The sequence below is a fragment of the Podarcis bocagei genome (genome assembly GCF_964188305.1).
Source record: "Podarcis bocagei genome assembly, chromosome: 5".
NCBI classification, from domain to species: Eukaryota; Metazoa; Chordata; class Lepidosauria; order Squamata; family Lacertidae; genus Podarcis; species Podarcis bocagei.
Window position 1 is genome coordinate 79,839,177 of NC_138129.1, and position 14,893 is coordinate 79,854,069.

Here is a 14,893-nt window from a genome sequence, read left to right on the forward strand (position 1 = left end):
GAGCGCCACACCCCATAGTTGCCTTTGACTGGATTTTAACCATCCAGGGGTCCTTTACCTTTTTACCTGCATGTGCCTTAGGATATGATTTCTCTTTCAAATGCATTTTGTGACGTTACCTTTTTTATTCCTTGTAGACAATCCAGAATAGTCAGATTATATGTACTGTTCCCAAATGAGGCATCCCTACGAAAAGAGAAATATCAGCATATTCCAGATAAATACAAAAACATCTACCTATCATACCCCATTTTAATAGATGGCAATGTTTTAAATTTCTGAAATTTGAACCTGAACATGAAGGTTACACATGAAAACACTTCTACACACAATTCTCCTCAATTTATTGATGGTAAGTTCATCTAAAATGTTAATAGGATGAACTCAAATAAAAAGTAATCGATTTTTATTATTGATTATTAGCTACATGTATAGTTTGTATACCATGTATACAAGGAAGCATACATGTTTCACCTGCTTCGCACTCAACTTTACCGTAACAACAACCCTATGAGGTAGGCCAGCCTGAGAGAGAGAGACTGGCTTCATGGCAGAGTGGGGATATGAACCTTGGTCCCCTGGCCTCAGTCCAGCACCTTAGTCATTGCACTTCTGGCTACTTAAATATAATTCACGCTTCTGGAATTAGTCCTACAGACACCTTTCAAGTGTATTTTACTGCTACTATTTTAAATCACAGTTCCCTCCAGAGACTGAATGGAACATGGCGCAAAAGAAAGCTGAAGGCAGAAAGAAGAGAAGGTAAATGATGCTCCCCCAAACCAGCTTTTCAGACTATTAGACTATTATATTCACCATATATTCCTGGATTAAGAAATAGGTTTTGTTTGTTTTTGGTTTTTTGTTTGTTTCATAAGAGTCTATGAAGCCTTACACATATATGAGATTACTCAAAATCGGGACTATACATAGCACACAGGACTAGTATTTCAAATTACAATTAAGATGATAGTTCTCCGCTTCTCTATGTATACTTCACCACTCCTCGGCATTTAAAATACTTATGTAAAAAAAAAAAGGGAGTATAACACTGAAGACAAAAATGGAGCATAAAAATAATTTGAAACAATATCCTCCTAAATGTTTGGCAATTCTACTTAAAATGGATACTCCACAGACTTTGCTTGGACTATTTTCACCTCATTTAAATAGATATTAATAAATCTAGGGTGGTCACCACAACTGGGAAATTAGAACTACAATGTAGATAGCAGTTTTGGCTGTGCTTCACCGGATCAGCACAAATAGCTGGGAGAATAATTCACTTTCAAGTCTAATTTCAATACTCGGCAGTTTTCCATTATAAGTATTCTTAGATATGTCTTAATGTGCACCCACACCTCTGACCTCTAAGAGGGCTATTTGCATCTTCTCCCTGACACACATATATTACTAACTGCTACAAAAGAAGAAGCGATAGGAACCAAGTTAAAGAGAAACCTTGCCCGTGCACTGCAGAATAATCTTTCATCCATTGACAATACTATTTAATGAGTTTTTGTAATACAGTACTGTATTTAGAATATGTATGGCATTTATCTGGAAAGTCTATTCACAGAAGCAGCAGAAGCAAGACTTTTGCTAATGCACCATATGTTGGCTACTGAAACTTAGTCCGTACATAATGCTTGCCTGAAACGTTTGCGTGGGAAAAGTCAAACTGACGACATGACCTCCTGAGCTTTGAGAATCCAAATCTAAATATAGATTCCTGTTTAATCATTCATCATTCAGCGACGCTTTACTGTGTTTTGGACAGTCTAGCCAGGGCTAGTTAAAGAAGAAATAAGGCTAGATACTTGATAAGAAACCAGTATTAGTCTGAAAGCCTGTTGTTGTTGTTGTTGTTGTTGTTGTTGTTGTTGTTGTTGTTGTTGTTGTTGTTGTTATTAACGCACAAAGAACCTAACATTTTCTAAGACAGGGATGGTCTGTAAAAGATAATCTAACAGATAAAATAACAAATGGAAAAAAGGATGGTGAGGGAAAGGAAGGCAAGTACTGGAGCAACTGCTTATTCACTCCAATGAAATTAACAGGCCTCAAGTTAGACATGGACATTGATTTCAATAGGCCTACTCTCAGGGATTTAGGTTTGATGAGGCCCTGAGCTACTGAAGGTAATGGGGCCCTTTATATGTCCAGCTGTCCTTTGTCAACAACAAATTGTCGCTGTTTTTTTGTGTTGAATATATGCTATATGGTAATTTATGGACCTAATAGGTATCTAAAGCCATTTGGACATAACAAAATAGGAACCTGCACAACACAAAACACTGTTGCTGTATGTAGGTTTTATTTGCTTTTTTATCTTATATTTTGGAAATGAACATGTGTTTTTTTCCCTTTCATTTTTTGGGGGAGCCCCCAAGAGAGTGGGGCCCTAAGCTATAGCTTGCTTAGCTTATACGTAAATCTGGCACTGCCTACTCTGAGTAGTTAATTGAATGCAACTTGGGGGCAGTCTTCCAGAGTGACTGTGGGTGCCTTGGCTGGTGGCAGAAGCCAAAGTATGTCTCCCTTTGGTTTAGCAGTCCTAGGGCAAGTGGCAGCTAAAGGAGTGTGTTTGTTCTTTGTGGAGTGGAGGGGAATAAGGAAATTCCCTGCAACACATTCTCTGGCCGATGAACAGGCTTACCGTATTTTTCGCCCCATAAGACGCACCGGCCCATAAGACGCACCTAGATTTTAGGGGGGGAAATAAAGGGAAAAAAATTTATTTCCCCCCCAGGTGCGCTGCGCTAATCCAGAAGCTTGGGGCAAGCTGAGGTCAGCGCGCCCCAAGCTTCTGCGTGCCGGCAAGCAGTCCGCTGCCGCCCCAAGCCTCCCGCACCCGGCAGGAGGTCCCGCTGGGTGCGCAAGGCTTGGGGCGGCAGCGGACTGCTTGCGCGCACCTAGAAGCTTGGGGCGTGCTGAGCTCAGCACGCCCCAAGCTTCTGCATGCCGGCAAGCAGTCCGCTGCCGCCCCAAGCCTCCCGCACCCGGCAGGAGGTCCCGCTGGGTGCGCAAGGCTTGGGGCGGCAGCGGACTGCTTGCGCGCACCTAGAAGCTTGGGGCGTGCTGAGCTCAGCACGCCCCAAGCTTCTGCATGCCGGCAAGCAGTCCGCTGCCGCCCCAAGCCTCCCGCACCCGGCAGGAGGTCCCGCCGGGTGTGCGAGGCTTGGGGCGGCAGCGGACTGCTTGCGCGCACCTAGAAGCTTGGGGCCAGCTGAGCTCAGCCCGCCCCAAGCTTCTAGGTGCGCGCAAGCAGTCCGCTGCCGCCCCAAGCCTCGCGCACCCAGCGGGACCTCCTGCCGGGTGCGGGAGGCTTGGGGCGGCAGCGGACTGCTTGCGCGCACCGAGAAGCTTGGGGCGGGCTGAGCTCAGCTGGCCCCAAGCTTCTAGGTGCGCGCAAGCAGTCCGCTGCCGCCCCAAGCCTCCCGCACCCAGCGGGACCTCCTGCCGGGTGCGGGAGGCTTGGGGCGGCAGCGGACTGCTTGCGCGCACCGAGAAGCTTGGGGCGGGCTGAGCTCAGCTGGCCCCAAGCTTCTAGGTGCGCGCAAGCAGTCCGCTGCCGCCCCAAGCCTCCCGCACCCAGCGGGACCTCCTGCCGGGTGCGGGAGGCTTGGGGCGGCAGCGGACTGCTTGCGCGCACCGAGAAGCTTGGGGCCAGCTGAGCTCAGCCCGCCCCAAGCTTCTAGGTGCGCGCAAGCAGTCCGCTGCCGCCCCAAGCCTCCCGCACCCAGCGGGACCTTCTGCCGGGTGCGGGAGGCTTGGGGCGGCAGCGGACTGCTTGCGCGCACCGAGAAGCTTGGGGCCAGCTGAGCTCAGCCCGCCCCAAGCTTCTAGGTGCGCGCAAGCAGTCCGCTGCCGCCCCAAGCCTCGCGCACCCGGCAGGAGGTCCCACCGGGTGCGCGAGGCTTGGGGCGGCAGCGGACTGCTTGCGCGCACCGAGAAGCTTGGGGCGGGCTGAGCTCAGCTGGCCCCAAGCTTCTCGGTGCGCGCAAGCAGTCCGCTGCCGCCCCAAGCCTCGCGCACCCGGTGGGACCTCCTGCCGGGTGCGCGAGGCTTGCAGACACTCGCCCGAAGCAGGGGGAGCCCTCCAGAGGGCTCCCCGTGCTTCGGGCGACACGCTGCCGCCCCAAGCCTCGCGCACCCGGTCGGACCTCCTGCCGGGTGCGCGAGGCTTGCAGGCATTCGCCCCATAAGACGCACCCCGATTTCCCCTTCATTTTTGGAGGGGAAAAAGTGCGTCTTATGGGGCGAAAAATACGGTATGTTTTCCCCTTTAGTTGCCATAATACGGCTAAGGCAAGCAATGCTAAAAGAATTAAGAAGTATTTTAACCACATTAGCTAATGGAGGATGTTGTAAAGGTAGCTTCAAGGGAATCTGAATTTGCAATAGGCAATGATTGGATGTTTAATGCAAAATCTGAATGCCAGATGTGCAAGGAATCCCAGATGTGTGAAGGCAGGCTGCAATTACTCTCAAGAAGGAAAAGCATAACATGCACATTCTCTGATGAACTCTGCAAGGCCGACGTAAAAAGTGTTACTTTATTAATCACGAGTTTTAATCAGATCTGCTTATGAATAATACAACTCTCTCAGGGGGGGGGGGGAAATGGCTGTGTTCAGACAATTGTGTACCAGCTTCTTAAGCTGCTATATAAAGGACTCTAACAACCATCAAGTCAGCTGTCTTGGGAGGAAATGCCCTGTCCTGGACATGGTCAACTGATCTGCTCCTGGAGCTGATGGGATTTGGAGGCAAAGGGTGCTTCCAGGAATGGTCTGCTCTTTACCAAGGGCAAGACTGCCAGAACCACCAGTAACATCAGCGAGAAGTTGCTGCTATTATAGACAACCAGATTAATTTATAATTATTATTATTCACGCTCAGGCCTTTATACAATGAAGCCACAAAGCAACTTGATAATCATTTGTCAATTGTACCGAAACCATTTCTTGAAAGTATGGCATCCTATTAATCAATTGATTTTTTTAAAAGATACAATTGATTTTTTTTCTTTTTCATTTTTACTAAACATGGCAGCTCTAGGGCCAAAGCTGAGCCTTCTCGAGTACCAGGTTCTAGATCTGCAACAACGCTGACCTTGAAATAAAACTCTGGATAGGTAATTTGTGTTTTAATCTGTTTTTCTAGTTTATTGCTGGTTTTAGTATTTTGATTTGTTTTATATTCTTGCTGTTAATTGTTAGTAAATTTATCTTTTTATAAACCGCTGAGGATTTATAGAGGTGTATAAAGTTTATGAAACAAAATAAACAATATTCAATGTGAACCATTAACTTGAATACTCCTCACATCACATTTTAACACAAGTGTGTGCAAAACAGAATACCTTCTATATTTTTTATGAGATAATTTCTACTGGAATGTAATAAACCCAGGTGTTTAAAGGCTTCAGCCGCTGCTGTTGGCTCACTATCATGTTTTGCTCTTCTGCTTAATTGCGTGGTCCACTCAGTTCAGCATCCTGAGGACCTGTCAGCTTTCACTGAAAAAGCAAGTTTCTGGGGCTTATAACTGCAAAGACAGGCAATGGCTGGAGAAATATCACACACCAATGGATAGGGTAAGAACAAACAAGTCTCCTGTTTTCTATGAGGTAAGGGTGGGAAACAGACCTCTGTGTATTTTCAAGGTTTTAAACCCAGCAGAATCCAGCTTCTCTTGGCATATGATGTATCATCCTTGGTGCTGAATTTCAGCTTTAGAGAAGAGAATACACAAAGGCCTTAGCCCCAGGCCGACTGGTATATTATGGCAACAGTGCTCCCACAAGCACAAGCCCTGACTCTGGGCAAGGTGCTACTAAGATTGCTGCAGATTCTGTGCGCAGGGGGCGGTAAGTGAAGTGGAAAAGGGCAATTTTCTTCCTGAAAGCTGTTTTTCTAGAAACCTCGTACCACCTTTACACTTTCTTTCAGCCGTTCCATTCCCACTTGCATGTAAATACTGCCTTTATCCCTCTGTGTACAATAAGCCCTTTATTCACGATGTCTGATTACAAGGCACCTAATACTGCTGCCCAGATACCAAGTCCATGTTTTATATTGTAGTGAGATATCTTATCCTTTGTGGGTAAATCCTTATTCCTACTGACAACTTATTCTCTTGAAGAAAGACTGAACATATATTCAAGATTTCAGAAACTACAAACCTATAAGCCGGGAGTAGAGAACTTCAGGCCTGGAGGGGGGGGCACAAATGTGGCCTCCCGGGGCTCTCTCTGGCCCCCAGGACTTTCTCTAGGTAACATCCACCAATGGCCTGACTTCACATCTTCTTCCTTCCTTCTTTTTGTCTGGCTAGAATGTGTCATTGAACCCTGAAAACAACTTCTGCTTGCCTCAAAGAATAGAGTGAGGTGTGTGTGTGCAGTGGCGTAGCGTGGGGGGTGCCAGGGGTGCCGGCCGCACCGGGCGCAACATTTGGGGGGGCGCGTTTGGCCGGCCCTCCTCAAGGAAGCAGGAACCCCACTGTCCTCGGACCTCCTCCGAAGCCTGGCGGTGGGGCGGAGAGACCTTCTCCCCGCGCCAGCCTTCGGAAGGCTGCTCCGAAGCCTGGCGGTGGGGCGGAGAGACCTTCTCCCCGCACCAGCCTTCGGATGGCTGTCCTGAAGACTTGTGGTGGGAGCAGTGGCGTAGCGTGGGGGGTGCAGGGGGGCCTGCCGCACCTGGCGCAACATCTGGGGGGGCGGAAGAGACTCGAGTGCTAAAATCCACGGGTTAGGGGGCGCAAATTACTTGCCTTGCCCCGGGTGCTGAGAACCCACGCTACGCCACTGTGTGTGTGTGTGTGTGTGTGTGTGTGTGTGTAAAAAACTAGTCTATCGTACAAAGGTAATATTTACATTTACTGCTCCACCCATTTTTGTCTCTGCTCCATCCACCATCGGCATGCAACCTTGGAAGGGAATGTGGCCCTCTGCTTGAAAAAAGGTTTCCCAGCACTGCTATAAGCTATCATTCACTTGCTATGTACAGTATTTATTTTTTCCAGCAACTGAAGAAGAGTTTGGACTTGAAATCCTGCCTTTCACTCCCCTTAAAGAGTCTCAAAGCGGCTAACAATCTCCTTTCCCTTCCTCCCCCACAACAAACACTCTGTGAGGTGAGTGGGGCTGAGAGAGTTCACAGAAGTGTGACTGGCCCAAGGTCACCCAGCAGCTGCAGGTGGAGGAGCGGGGAAGCGAACCCGGTTCACCAGATTACGAGTCCACCGCTCTTAACCACTACACCACACTGGCTCCGAACTGGTATTCGGAAGCATAATGTCTCCAAGCATGGAAGCAAAACGTAGCCATTGTGGTAAACAGCTACTGATAGCCTTCTCCTCCATCAGTTTGTCTCGCCCTCTTTTAAACCCATCCCTGCTGGTAGCCAAAACTGCCTCCTCTGGGAGCAAATCCCATAGTTGATGGGCTGTGTGAAAAAAGCGCTTTCTTTTGTCTGTCCCAAATCTTCCAACACTCAGCTTCATTGGATGTCCCCAAGTTCTAGCACATGGGTAGACAAACTAAGGCTGGGGGGGGGGGCGGATCTGGCCCAATCGCCTTCTCAATCCAACCCACAGATGGTCTCGGAATCAGTGTTTTTTACATGAGTAGAATGTGCCCTTTTATTTAAAATGCATCTCTGGGTTATTTGTGGGGCCTGCCTGGTGTTTTTACGTGAGTAGAATGTGTGCTTTTATTTAAAATGCATCTCTGGGTTATTTGTGGGGCACAGGAATTTGTTCATTTTATTTTTCCCCCAAAATATTGTTCGGCCCACCCCAAGGTCTGAGAGACAGTGGACTGGCCCCCTGCTCTCGCTCTCCAGGCTTCAGGAAGCCATCCGCAACCTAGGCAGCCCGCGGGAGTTCCTGCAGGGCTGTCTAGGCTGCGCATAGCAGCCTGTTTCCCGGAGTGCCGGACGCGCTGAAAGCAGAGCGCCCGGCGCTTCAGGAAACCATCCACAGCCTAGGCAGCCCCGCGGGACTTCCCGCAGGGCTGTCTAGGCTGCGGATAGCAGCCTGCTGCACAGAGCGTGGGGCGCCCTGAAGCAGAGCACCCCGCGCGCCGGGCAGACATCGGCCAGCCCCACAAGCTCGGGGGACAGCGGGGTGGCGCAGCGCCGCCATCCCGCTGTTCCCCGACCTGGTTTTGTTTCCCCGACCTGGTTTTGGGGATTTTGTTTTCCTTTATTTCCCCCTCAAAAAACTAAGTGCGTCCTATGGGACGGAGCGTCCTATGGGACGAAAAATACGGTAGTCTTGTTGTTTCTAGAAGCTTTCCTATCAAAAAATTTACCTGCCAATACTAATGCAATGGTTTTTCGAAAGGAAGCTTTCAGAAAGACTTGTCTTTATTTTCCTTTGCATAGGAATCCAGCAAGTTCAGGCAAGCCCAGAAAGTCTTTGCCATATACTATTAACAAAGCTGTGGCAACACCATATATCCCTTCAACAGCAGCAACTGTCACTATAGACTACCCTTGCAAGCAAATGCTTTCACGTGCCAAACATTCTCTAATGCTGTACACCATTTGTGTATAGTGATCTTTTAAAGTATGTGCTTTACTAAACTCTTGCAGTGGAGTCAGCCTTAAATATTCCCCATCCTACTTTTGAAAGAAATGCACCTACCAATGCCAAGTTTCAAGTTAACCGTCATTTCTCTCATTTATGAATTGAGTGTCTACAAAGAGAGATGCAAAACTTACCAGCACATATCTTTTTTATCCAGGAATCACAGGGTAAAGTGTCAGTCCCAATAAAACCAATGGCCATACCCTAGATCTGTGGTTCACAAACTGTGGGCTGCCAGTGGTTTGTGAGCTTTCTTCAGGTAGCCAAGAGTGTGTCTGGATTTGTGGATGCACATCCACTGCACTGAATATTGATTGTTAATTGTATTCTCCCTGTTTCTTTTATTTCTTAGGTTGTATTGTATTTACAATTCAAATTCTATGGAATTACAAATGCCACAGCAAGCAGAGAAACCATTAAGTGGTTCGCTAAGACCCCAAATGGTGGTGGTGGTGGGTTTGGCATAAAATAAAAATAAAGTTATGGCATTTCGCCAAACATTTAAGAAAACAATTGGGTGGTGTTCTACTAAGTTTTACTCAGAGAAATTAATGAACGTTACTAAATTAGATCCATTAATTTCAATGGGTCTACTCTGGGTAAATCTTAGTTCAATATTACCCATAATTTCACTCAAGTTTTAAACATCAGATCCCACCCCCCAACTCACTGATTTGCATGTGCATAACTGCTTTAGGTTGGTGCTAAGACAAGCTCTACCAGAAACACAACCAACCTCAGGCAGCAGGTGCTAGGGGCCACCCAAGCTGTTTTGTACCCACTAGGTTAGCTTACTGCCCTCACGTCAAGTGGAGGATGCTATGCAATGACCAGTGTTGAAGAAAGATTAAACTGCCAGTCCAGCCAGCTTCTCTATGTGGGGAGTGGGGGGCCACCTTGTCCTTTGCTTTAGGCAGCAAACTGCACTGGGTTAGCCATGGATAGCATAGACATAACATTCCAGATACACTTTAACATGATGAACCAATGCTCCCTTGCCTGCTGTTAAAGTTGAGCAGACTTGTGGGTACCAGAGACTTCCCAGTGGTGGTCCCACACCTGTGCAATTGCTGTGAACTCTATGGGCCCCCTCTTGTGGCCTTTAAGGAGATTCAAAAATTTCTGTATGCCACCAAGCTTTTTATTGACAATTATATCTGTCGCTCTTTCTATTCAAATGCCCCTCGCTGTATTATTACGATATTCCATTGTTGTATTGTTTTTGACATTTTAACTGTAAACTACCTTGTGAGAGTTTGCCTTAAAGAGGCAGAGTGGAAATAACTAAAATCAAGAGTTTTCTGAATGAGTGGAAGTGACTGCCTTTGGAAGACACCCATGGTTTCCAATTGGAACAGGAAGGACAGCTGCGTGTACACCTATTTTCCTATACAGCTTGGTCCTTTTCTGCTGTCAATGTTTACTCAGCTGTTGTACCCTGGGCCGGCCACAGATGATTGTATCTGGCACCACTGGAATGCAAAGAGGCAGAGACAAGGGAGCACTGGGGACATTCGGCTGAACCTCCCCTTATTGCAGTCCACTGGCAGTCTCAGTCACTTGCATAGAAAGCAATTCACTTGTGGCAGACTCTCCTCAGTGGTTTGTATTGCCTAATCTAGGGGCAAAGGCTAAGCAGAAAAACTGGAGGTATGCACTTCCATATATGAAAACTCTTTAAAACAAAATATTGAGCATTATAAAATGGGTACCGCTGCCTATTGTGAAAGAATGCAGTCGTATTTCACTGCAACAGATCCTTTGGGAAGCTAGAAGGTCTGGCATTGATAAAGCGATTTGACTAAAAACCTAACGTTAAATGCCCTCAATGCAATATTAATCCCTTCAGCCAGCATTAACTTCTCCCCTGTCTTTCCACCATGCACAGAGGTTGGAACCTGGCTGCGTGGTATATATGATCTAGCTGAATACTGGTATTTCAGCAGTCTTTTGCCCCTACAGTCCTAAAATGAAATGATGTCTGAATTTCTAAGCAGATTAAGATTTTCCAGGTCATTGAGCTAAATGAAACCAGATCTATTTGAATGAAAACTAATACTACATATTTCAAGAGACTCGGTCGTGCAACGATTGTGTCCTGGTGCCTAGGAGGTGCAGAAAACAGACCTGAGAGTAGGTCTCCTCAGTAGCAGCATCTGGATTGTAGAATTTGTTATCTCAAGATACCCAGCAATCTGATTCACTTTAGATAATCAGGTATTAGGTCTAGATAGCCTCCTAGAATTGGTTCTGGTTTTTGATTATTGATTCTAGGCCCAGGAGTACTTTATGATTGTTTGGTTATTTCAGTATTGGATTTGTTTTTAATTATGTGATTTGTAAGCTGCTCTTAATGCTCCTTGAAGCACAAGAGACAGGCATGTTGCCTTATAAACAAAATTACAAGAACCCTCCCCATTAATAGATATCACAATGTAAAAATCTCCTAAAAGTGTCTTATAATGGCATCCCGTAACTGGTCCTTCTTGGATCACTAGACTGAGAAATCCTGGTATCCACAGTCATTTAAACTGAGAATCTTTACAAATGAAGAAAAGCATTTTTGTTGTTCAGGAACAAACAACAAGCTGATTTGGATCATGGAAATATGTATCTTTTTCTGCTCTTCCATTCATACTATCAACTAGATTCAGACATGCATTTCTCTTGAAATCGTACCTAGATAGAGAAAACTGGGTATTCCTGCAGGGGAACACAATGAAGAGACTATGTATGCATGTTTGAACTGTGCTTCCGGTCCTTTTCTCAGGTAGATTTCAGAGGGAAAAACAAGCAGTTTGTGTCAAACGCTTTACAATTGGCACTGGGAGGCCTATAATGAATAAGCAGGCTCCAGGAGAAAAGTAACCAAGCAGCACAAGTCATTTCTGCTCTCAACTAAAAAAACAAGTAAATAACTAAACAGTGTATGTGTTAGAACTACCACGTTCCATGCACTGACCCCACCAAGTGAGCATACACAGTAGCTATGTAGGCTTCAAAATAGCATTGCTATCATTGATAAGTTGCCCTCGCTTTAAATATTTGATGCCTACAGCTCAGAATACATTCGTGGCAGCTATCTAAACTCCAGGTATTACAAATAGCTCTGTGCTGAGAAAGCTTTGATGCTTGGCATCCAGCCAGCTTCTTTAAGCAGCTAAATCAGCAGCAATTTTGCCCTAATGAAAATGACTGTCAGGAAATGCCAGCCTTATGTACCTATCCTTGTACTCTTTCCTACATTTTCAGGCAGAAGGTAGAAAGTTATTCTGATAATGACAAAGGAACGGCTTCTGTCACCATCTACCTAATGGTCAAACTTAATTCATTGGCATCTGTGACTTACATCTGTCTCAATAAGGCTCCAAGGCTGTGGCAGACACGTCAAGCCCATGCTGGACCTACATTTTCTATTTAACTAGATCTGCCAAACACTAACTCTCTAGGTTTTGCGGTGAAGTGCAAATCAGTTCCTCAGCAGTTACAAGCCCATATTACAAGCCTGTAGACATAGCCTCTTAAATCTGGTTGAAAAAAAGACATGCATATTTAATATGCAAAAATGTAACAAATGACACAGTAAAGAACACAAAAGCGAAAGTTTAGCTAATTTTTATCAATGAAGCCAAAACCATTCAAGTAATATTAATCATTGAATTTATTTGTCATTTTCTATCAGAAAAGTCTCAAAGTGAGTTACAACAATAGCATTCATGCAACCACAAATATGTATGATGTGTAAAATCAACAACACACTAAAACCGATGATCCATAATCACCAAAACCAAGCAAAAATGCCCTTCCCTCACACAACACAAGGATTCCAACTGAGATAGCCACAAGAACCCCAACAATATTAGGATCCAAATGCCTGGGAGGATTAAAAAAACAACAGCACATTTTAACCTGGTGCCCAAAATCTGTCAACATTGGTGCTAGCAGAGCTTCCCTGTCAACATTGGTGCTAGCAGAGCTTCCACAAATATAGGGCTGCCACCCCAAAGGTCTGTGCTGGCAATCTTCCAGAGACTTGTTATTGGGAGGTGGTAAGGTGGTGTGTGGGAGAAGGAATGAAGTAGGGAGCCAGGGAGGAAAAATTAGAGCATGTACAGCTCTTTGGACCTTTGGTGGGTAGCAAGAGAAAGGAACAAAAAGCAGTCAGAAAAACAGGTCCAAAAATTAAGCAAGAGAAATGTAGACTAAGGGAAGTATCATGGTGCCTGAAAGAAGCTACACATCATCATCCATGTATCATGGTAATTTAAATGCTAGGCAGCGACTGCAACACAATATGCCAGCCTCAAACACCTATTTAGAAGCTTTGAAGCTAATCTGTTTAATTTGTAACTACAGCTGGCATAATGTAATGGCTAAGAGGCTGAGCAATGAATCAGGAAGTGCCTGGACTCCCACCTCTGCCACAAACTCACTAGGAGGCTGCAGGCAAACCACTGTCTCTTAGGCTCCCCCTGCAATGTGGGGGATATCAAATACAGACTTATCTTATAGGGTTGTTGTTAAGGATTGCAACTAGATAATGCATTACACATGGAAGTGCTAGGCAAATGTTAGGTATTATTACTGCGGCAGCCATACCTAAATGGAAGATATGGTGGATTAGATCCGGATAAAAGTATTCGGTAAGCTTCTTCTGGTGTTTTCTTTAAGGAGATTACCTGCAAAAGAAAACCAACGTGAGCAGCACACTGTCTTAGAAAAGCTAAAATGGTATTTGCAGTGGTACAATATATTTTCTCAAAACAAGACCTTAATGTGAATTGGATGAAACCTGCCATTCTTTAGCATCTGCTACACAGCCTTAAAAAGAGTATTTTCATGCTTCAATCGGTCAGAGAAATGCCAATAGGCTGTATACAATGCTGTTGCTCAGCAGACAGTGAGGAACAGGAAGAGAAGCAGTTTTCAGAGATGTCCCCTTCCCCTGATCTGTTGCAGAAGATTTGGAAAGGGTTGCAGGGAGGAGAACTGCCCAAAATATATTCCCTCACCTTCTACCGACATAATTCTTACCATTAGCTAAGCAGCATGGTTGGATAACATACATTATTCTTAATGTAGATATGCCCATCTCATGTTTGATAGAAGCATCACAACTTGCAATTCGCTTTCCAATAAATCATGTTTAAGGGTATGTTTTTGTATGAATGGGATTGCATTATGAGCACCATTTCAGGAAACTCCACCCAGTTTGCTGCAACATCCTGAGTTCAGTTCTATCCACTGTTATACTGACGATAACACATCCACTGAAGCCACAGAAACGATTAGTTCCTCTGACTTCTGTGGTTATGTTCGAGTCAGTATTCTTCTCCTGACTCTCTTATAATAAAGCACTCCTATTCTCATTCAGTACGCTTCGTGGAAATCAAATTACTTCCTTCGCTTTTGTAGTAGTGAAGATGTAGGTCATGACGGCTTACAGAAGTAAGCAGTAGCAAAACAAAAACAAAAAAAGTGCTAATAAACTTATGAATGAAATCTGTCTTTATAAAAGATCGCCTTACCTCACATTTGCCCACTCAACTGCATCAATTGTCAGAATTGGCACTACTACAGGTGCTATTCTGCATTTGTAAGAACTCTTTCATTCAGTGTGGCAGTGCCTACACTTTGTAATTCCCTGCCTACTGAGAGCAAGCAGGCGCCTTCACTGTATTCCTTTTGGCACTTGTTAAAAACCAATACGCTTAGAAATTTGAGGTCATTTTAATCTGTTTTAGTATCTTAACTTCTGTATGTTTTAAAGTATGGCTGTGCTTTTTTCTTGATTTTACTGTTTTATCTTTTGTAAGCTGCTTTGAGGTTGTTTTTTTATCATCAAGCGGCATATAAATTTTTATGAAAGAATAAATTACTAACAAATATAGAGAACTGTGTCCTTTATCAAAACTTAACTTTATGTTTTCATTGCTAACAGTAGTTGATAATAACGTGATTCAAGGAAACCTTTCTAGGACTGTTTTGCAAACCGTATTTTCATTCTCTCAGTTTCCTGAAAAGTTCTTTCTAAGGAATGAACTGTTCTATGATTAGGACGCTGCATAGGCACATTTCAAGGGAATTTTAAACTACATTATTCTGCAAATTCTGAGCCGGTAGAGTAAATGCTCAGTAGCACATGCAAAATCATTTCAGGCTTTCCATTATTTCACACACCAGTGGCTGCTAAACAGTTCCTTGCTATAGCCGATGACGTTATACCAGGAGTTCTACTGAAACTAACAAAAGCATCCTGGGAGAATTATAGAGCTGCATTTAAGGTAGCCTG

The 14,893-nt window shown here is 44.9% G+C and overlaps 1 protein-coding gene across 7 annotated transcripts in view; it reads right to left on the minus strand.

The window, feature by feature from the left end:
* Nucleotides 1–14,893, minus strand: part of CDC14A (cell division cycle 14A) — a 102,208-nt gene that overhangs the window by 70,770 nt on the left and 16,545 nt on the right. For all 7 annotated transcript variants that reach the window (XM_081194999.1, XM_081195001.1, XM_081194997.1 and 4 more), the window contains 2 exons: nt 13,201–13,280; nt 120–186 (listed from right to left, as the gene is read on the minus strand). In XM_081194999.1, coding sequence (XP_081051125.1) covers nt 120–186; nt 13,201–13,280 — 147 coding nt within the window. The remainder of the gene's footprint in view (nt 1–119; nt 187–13,200; nt 13,281–14,893) is intronic.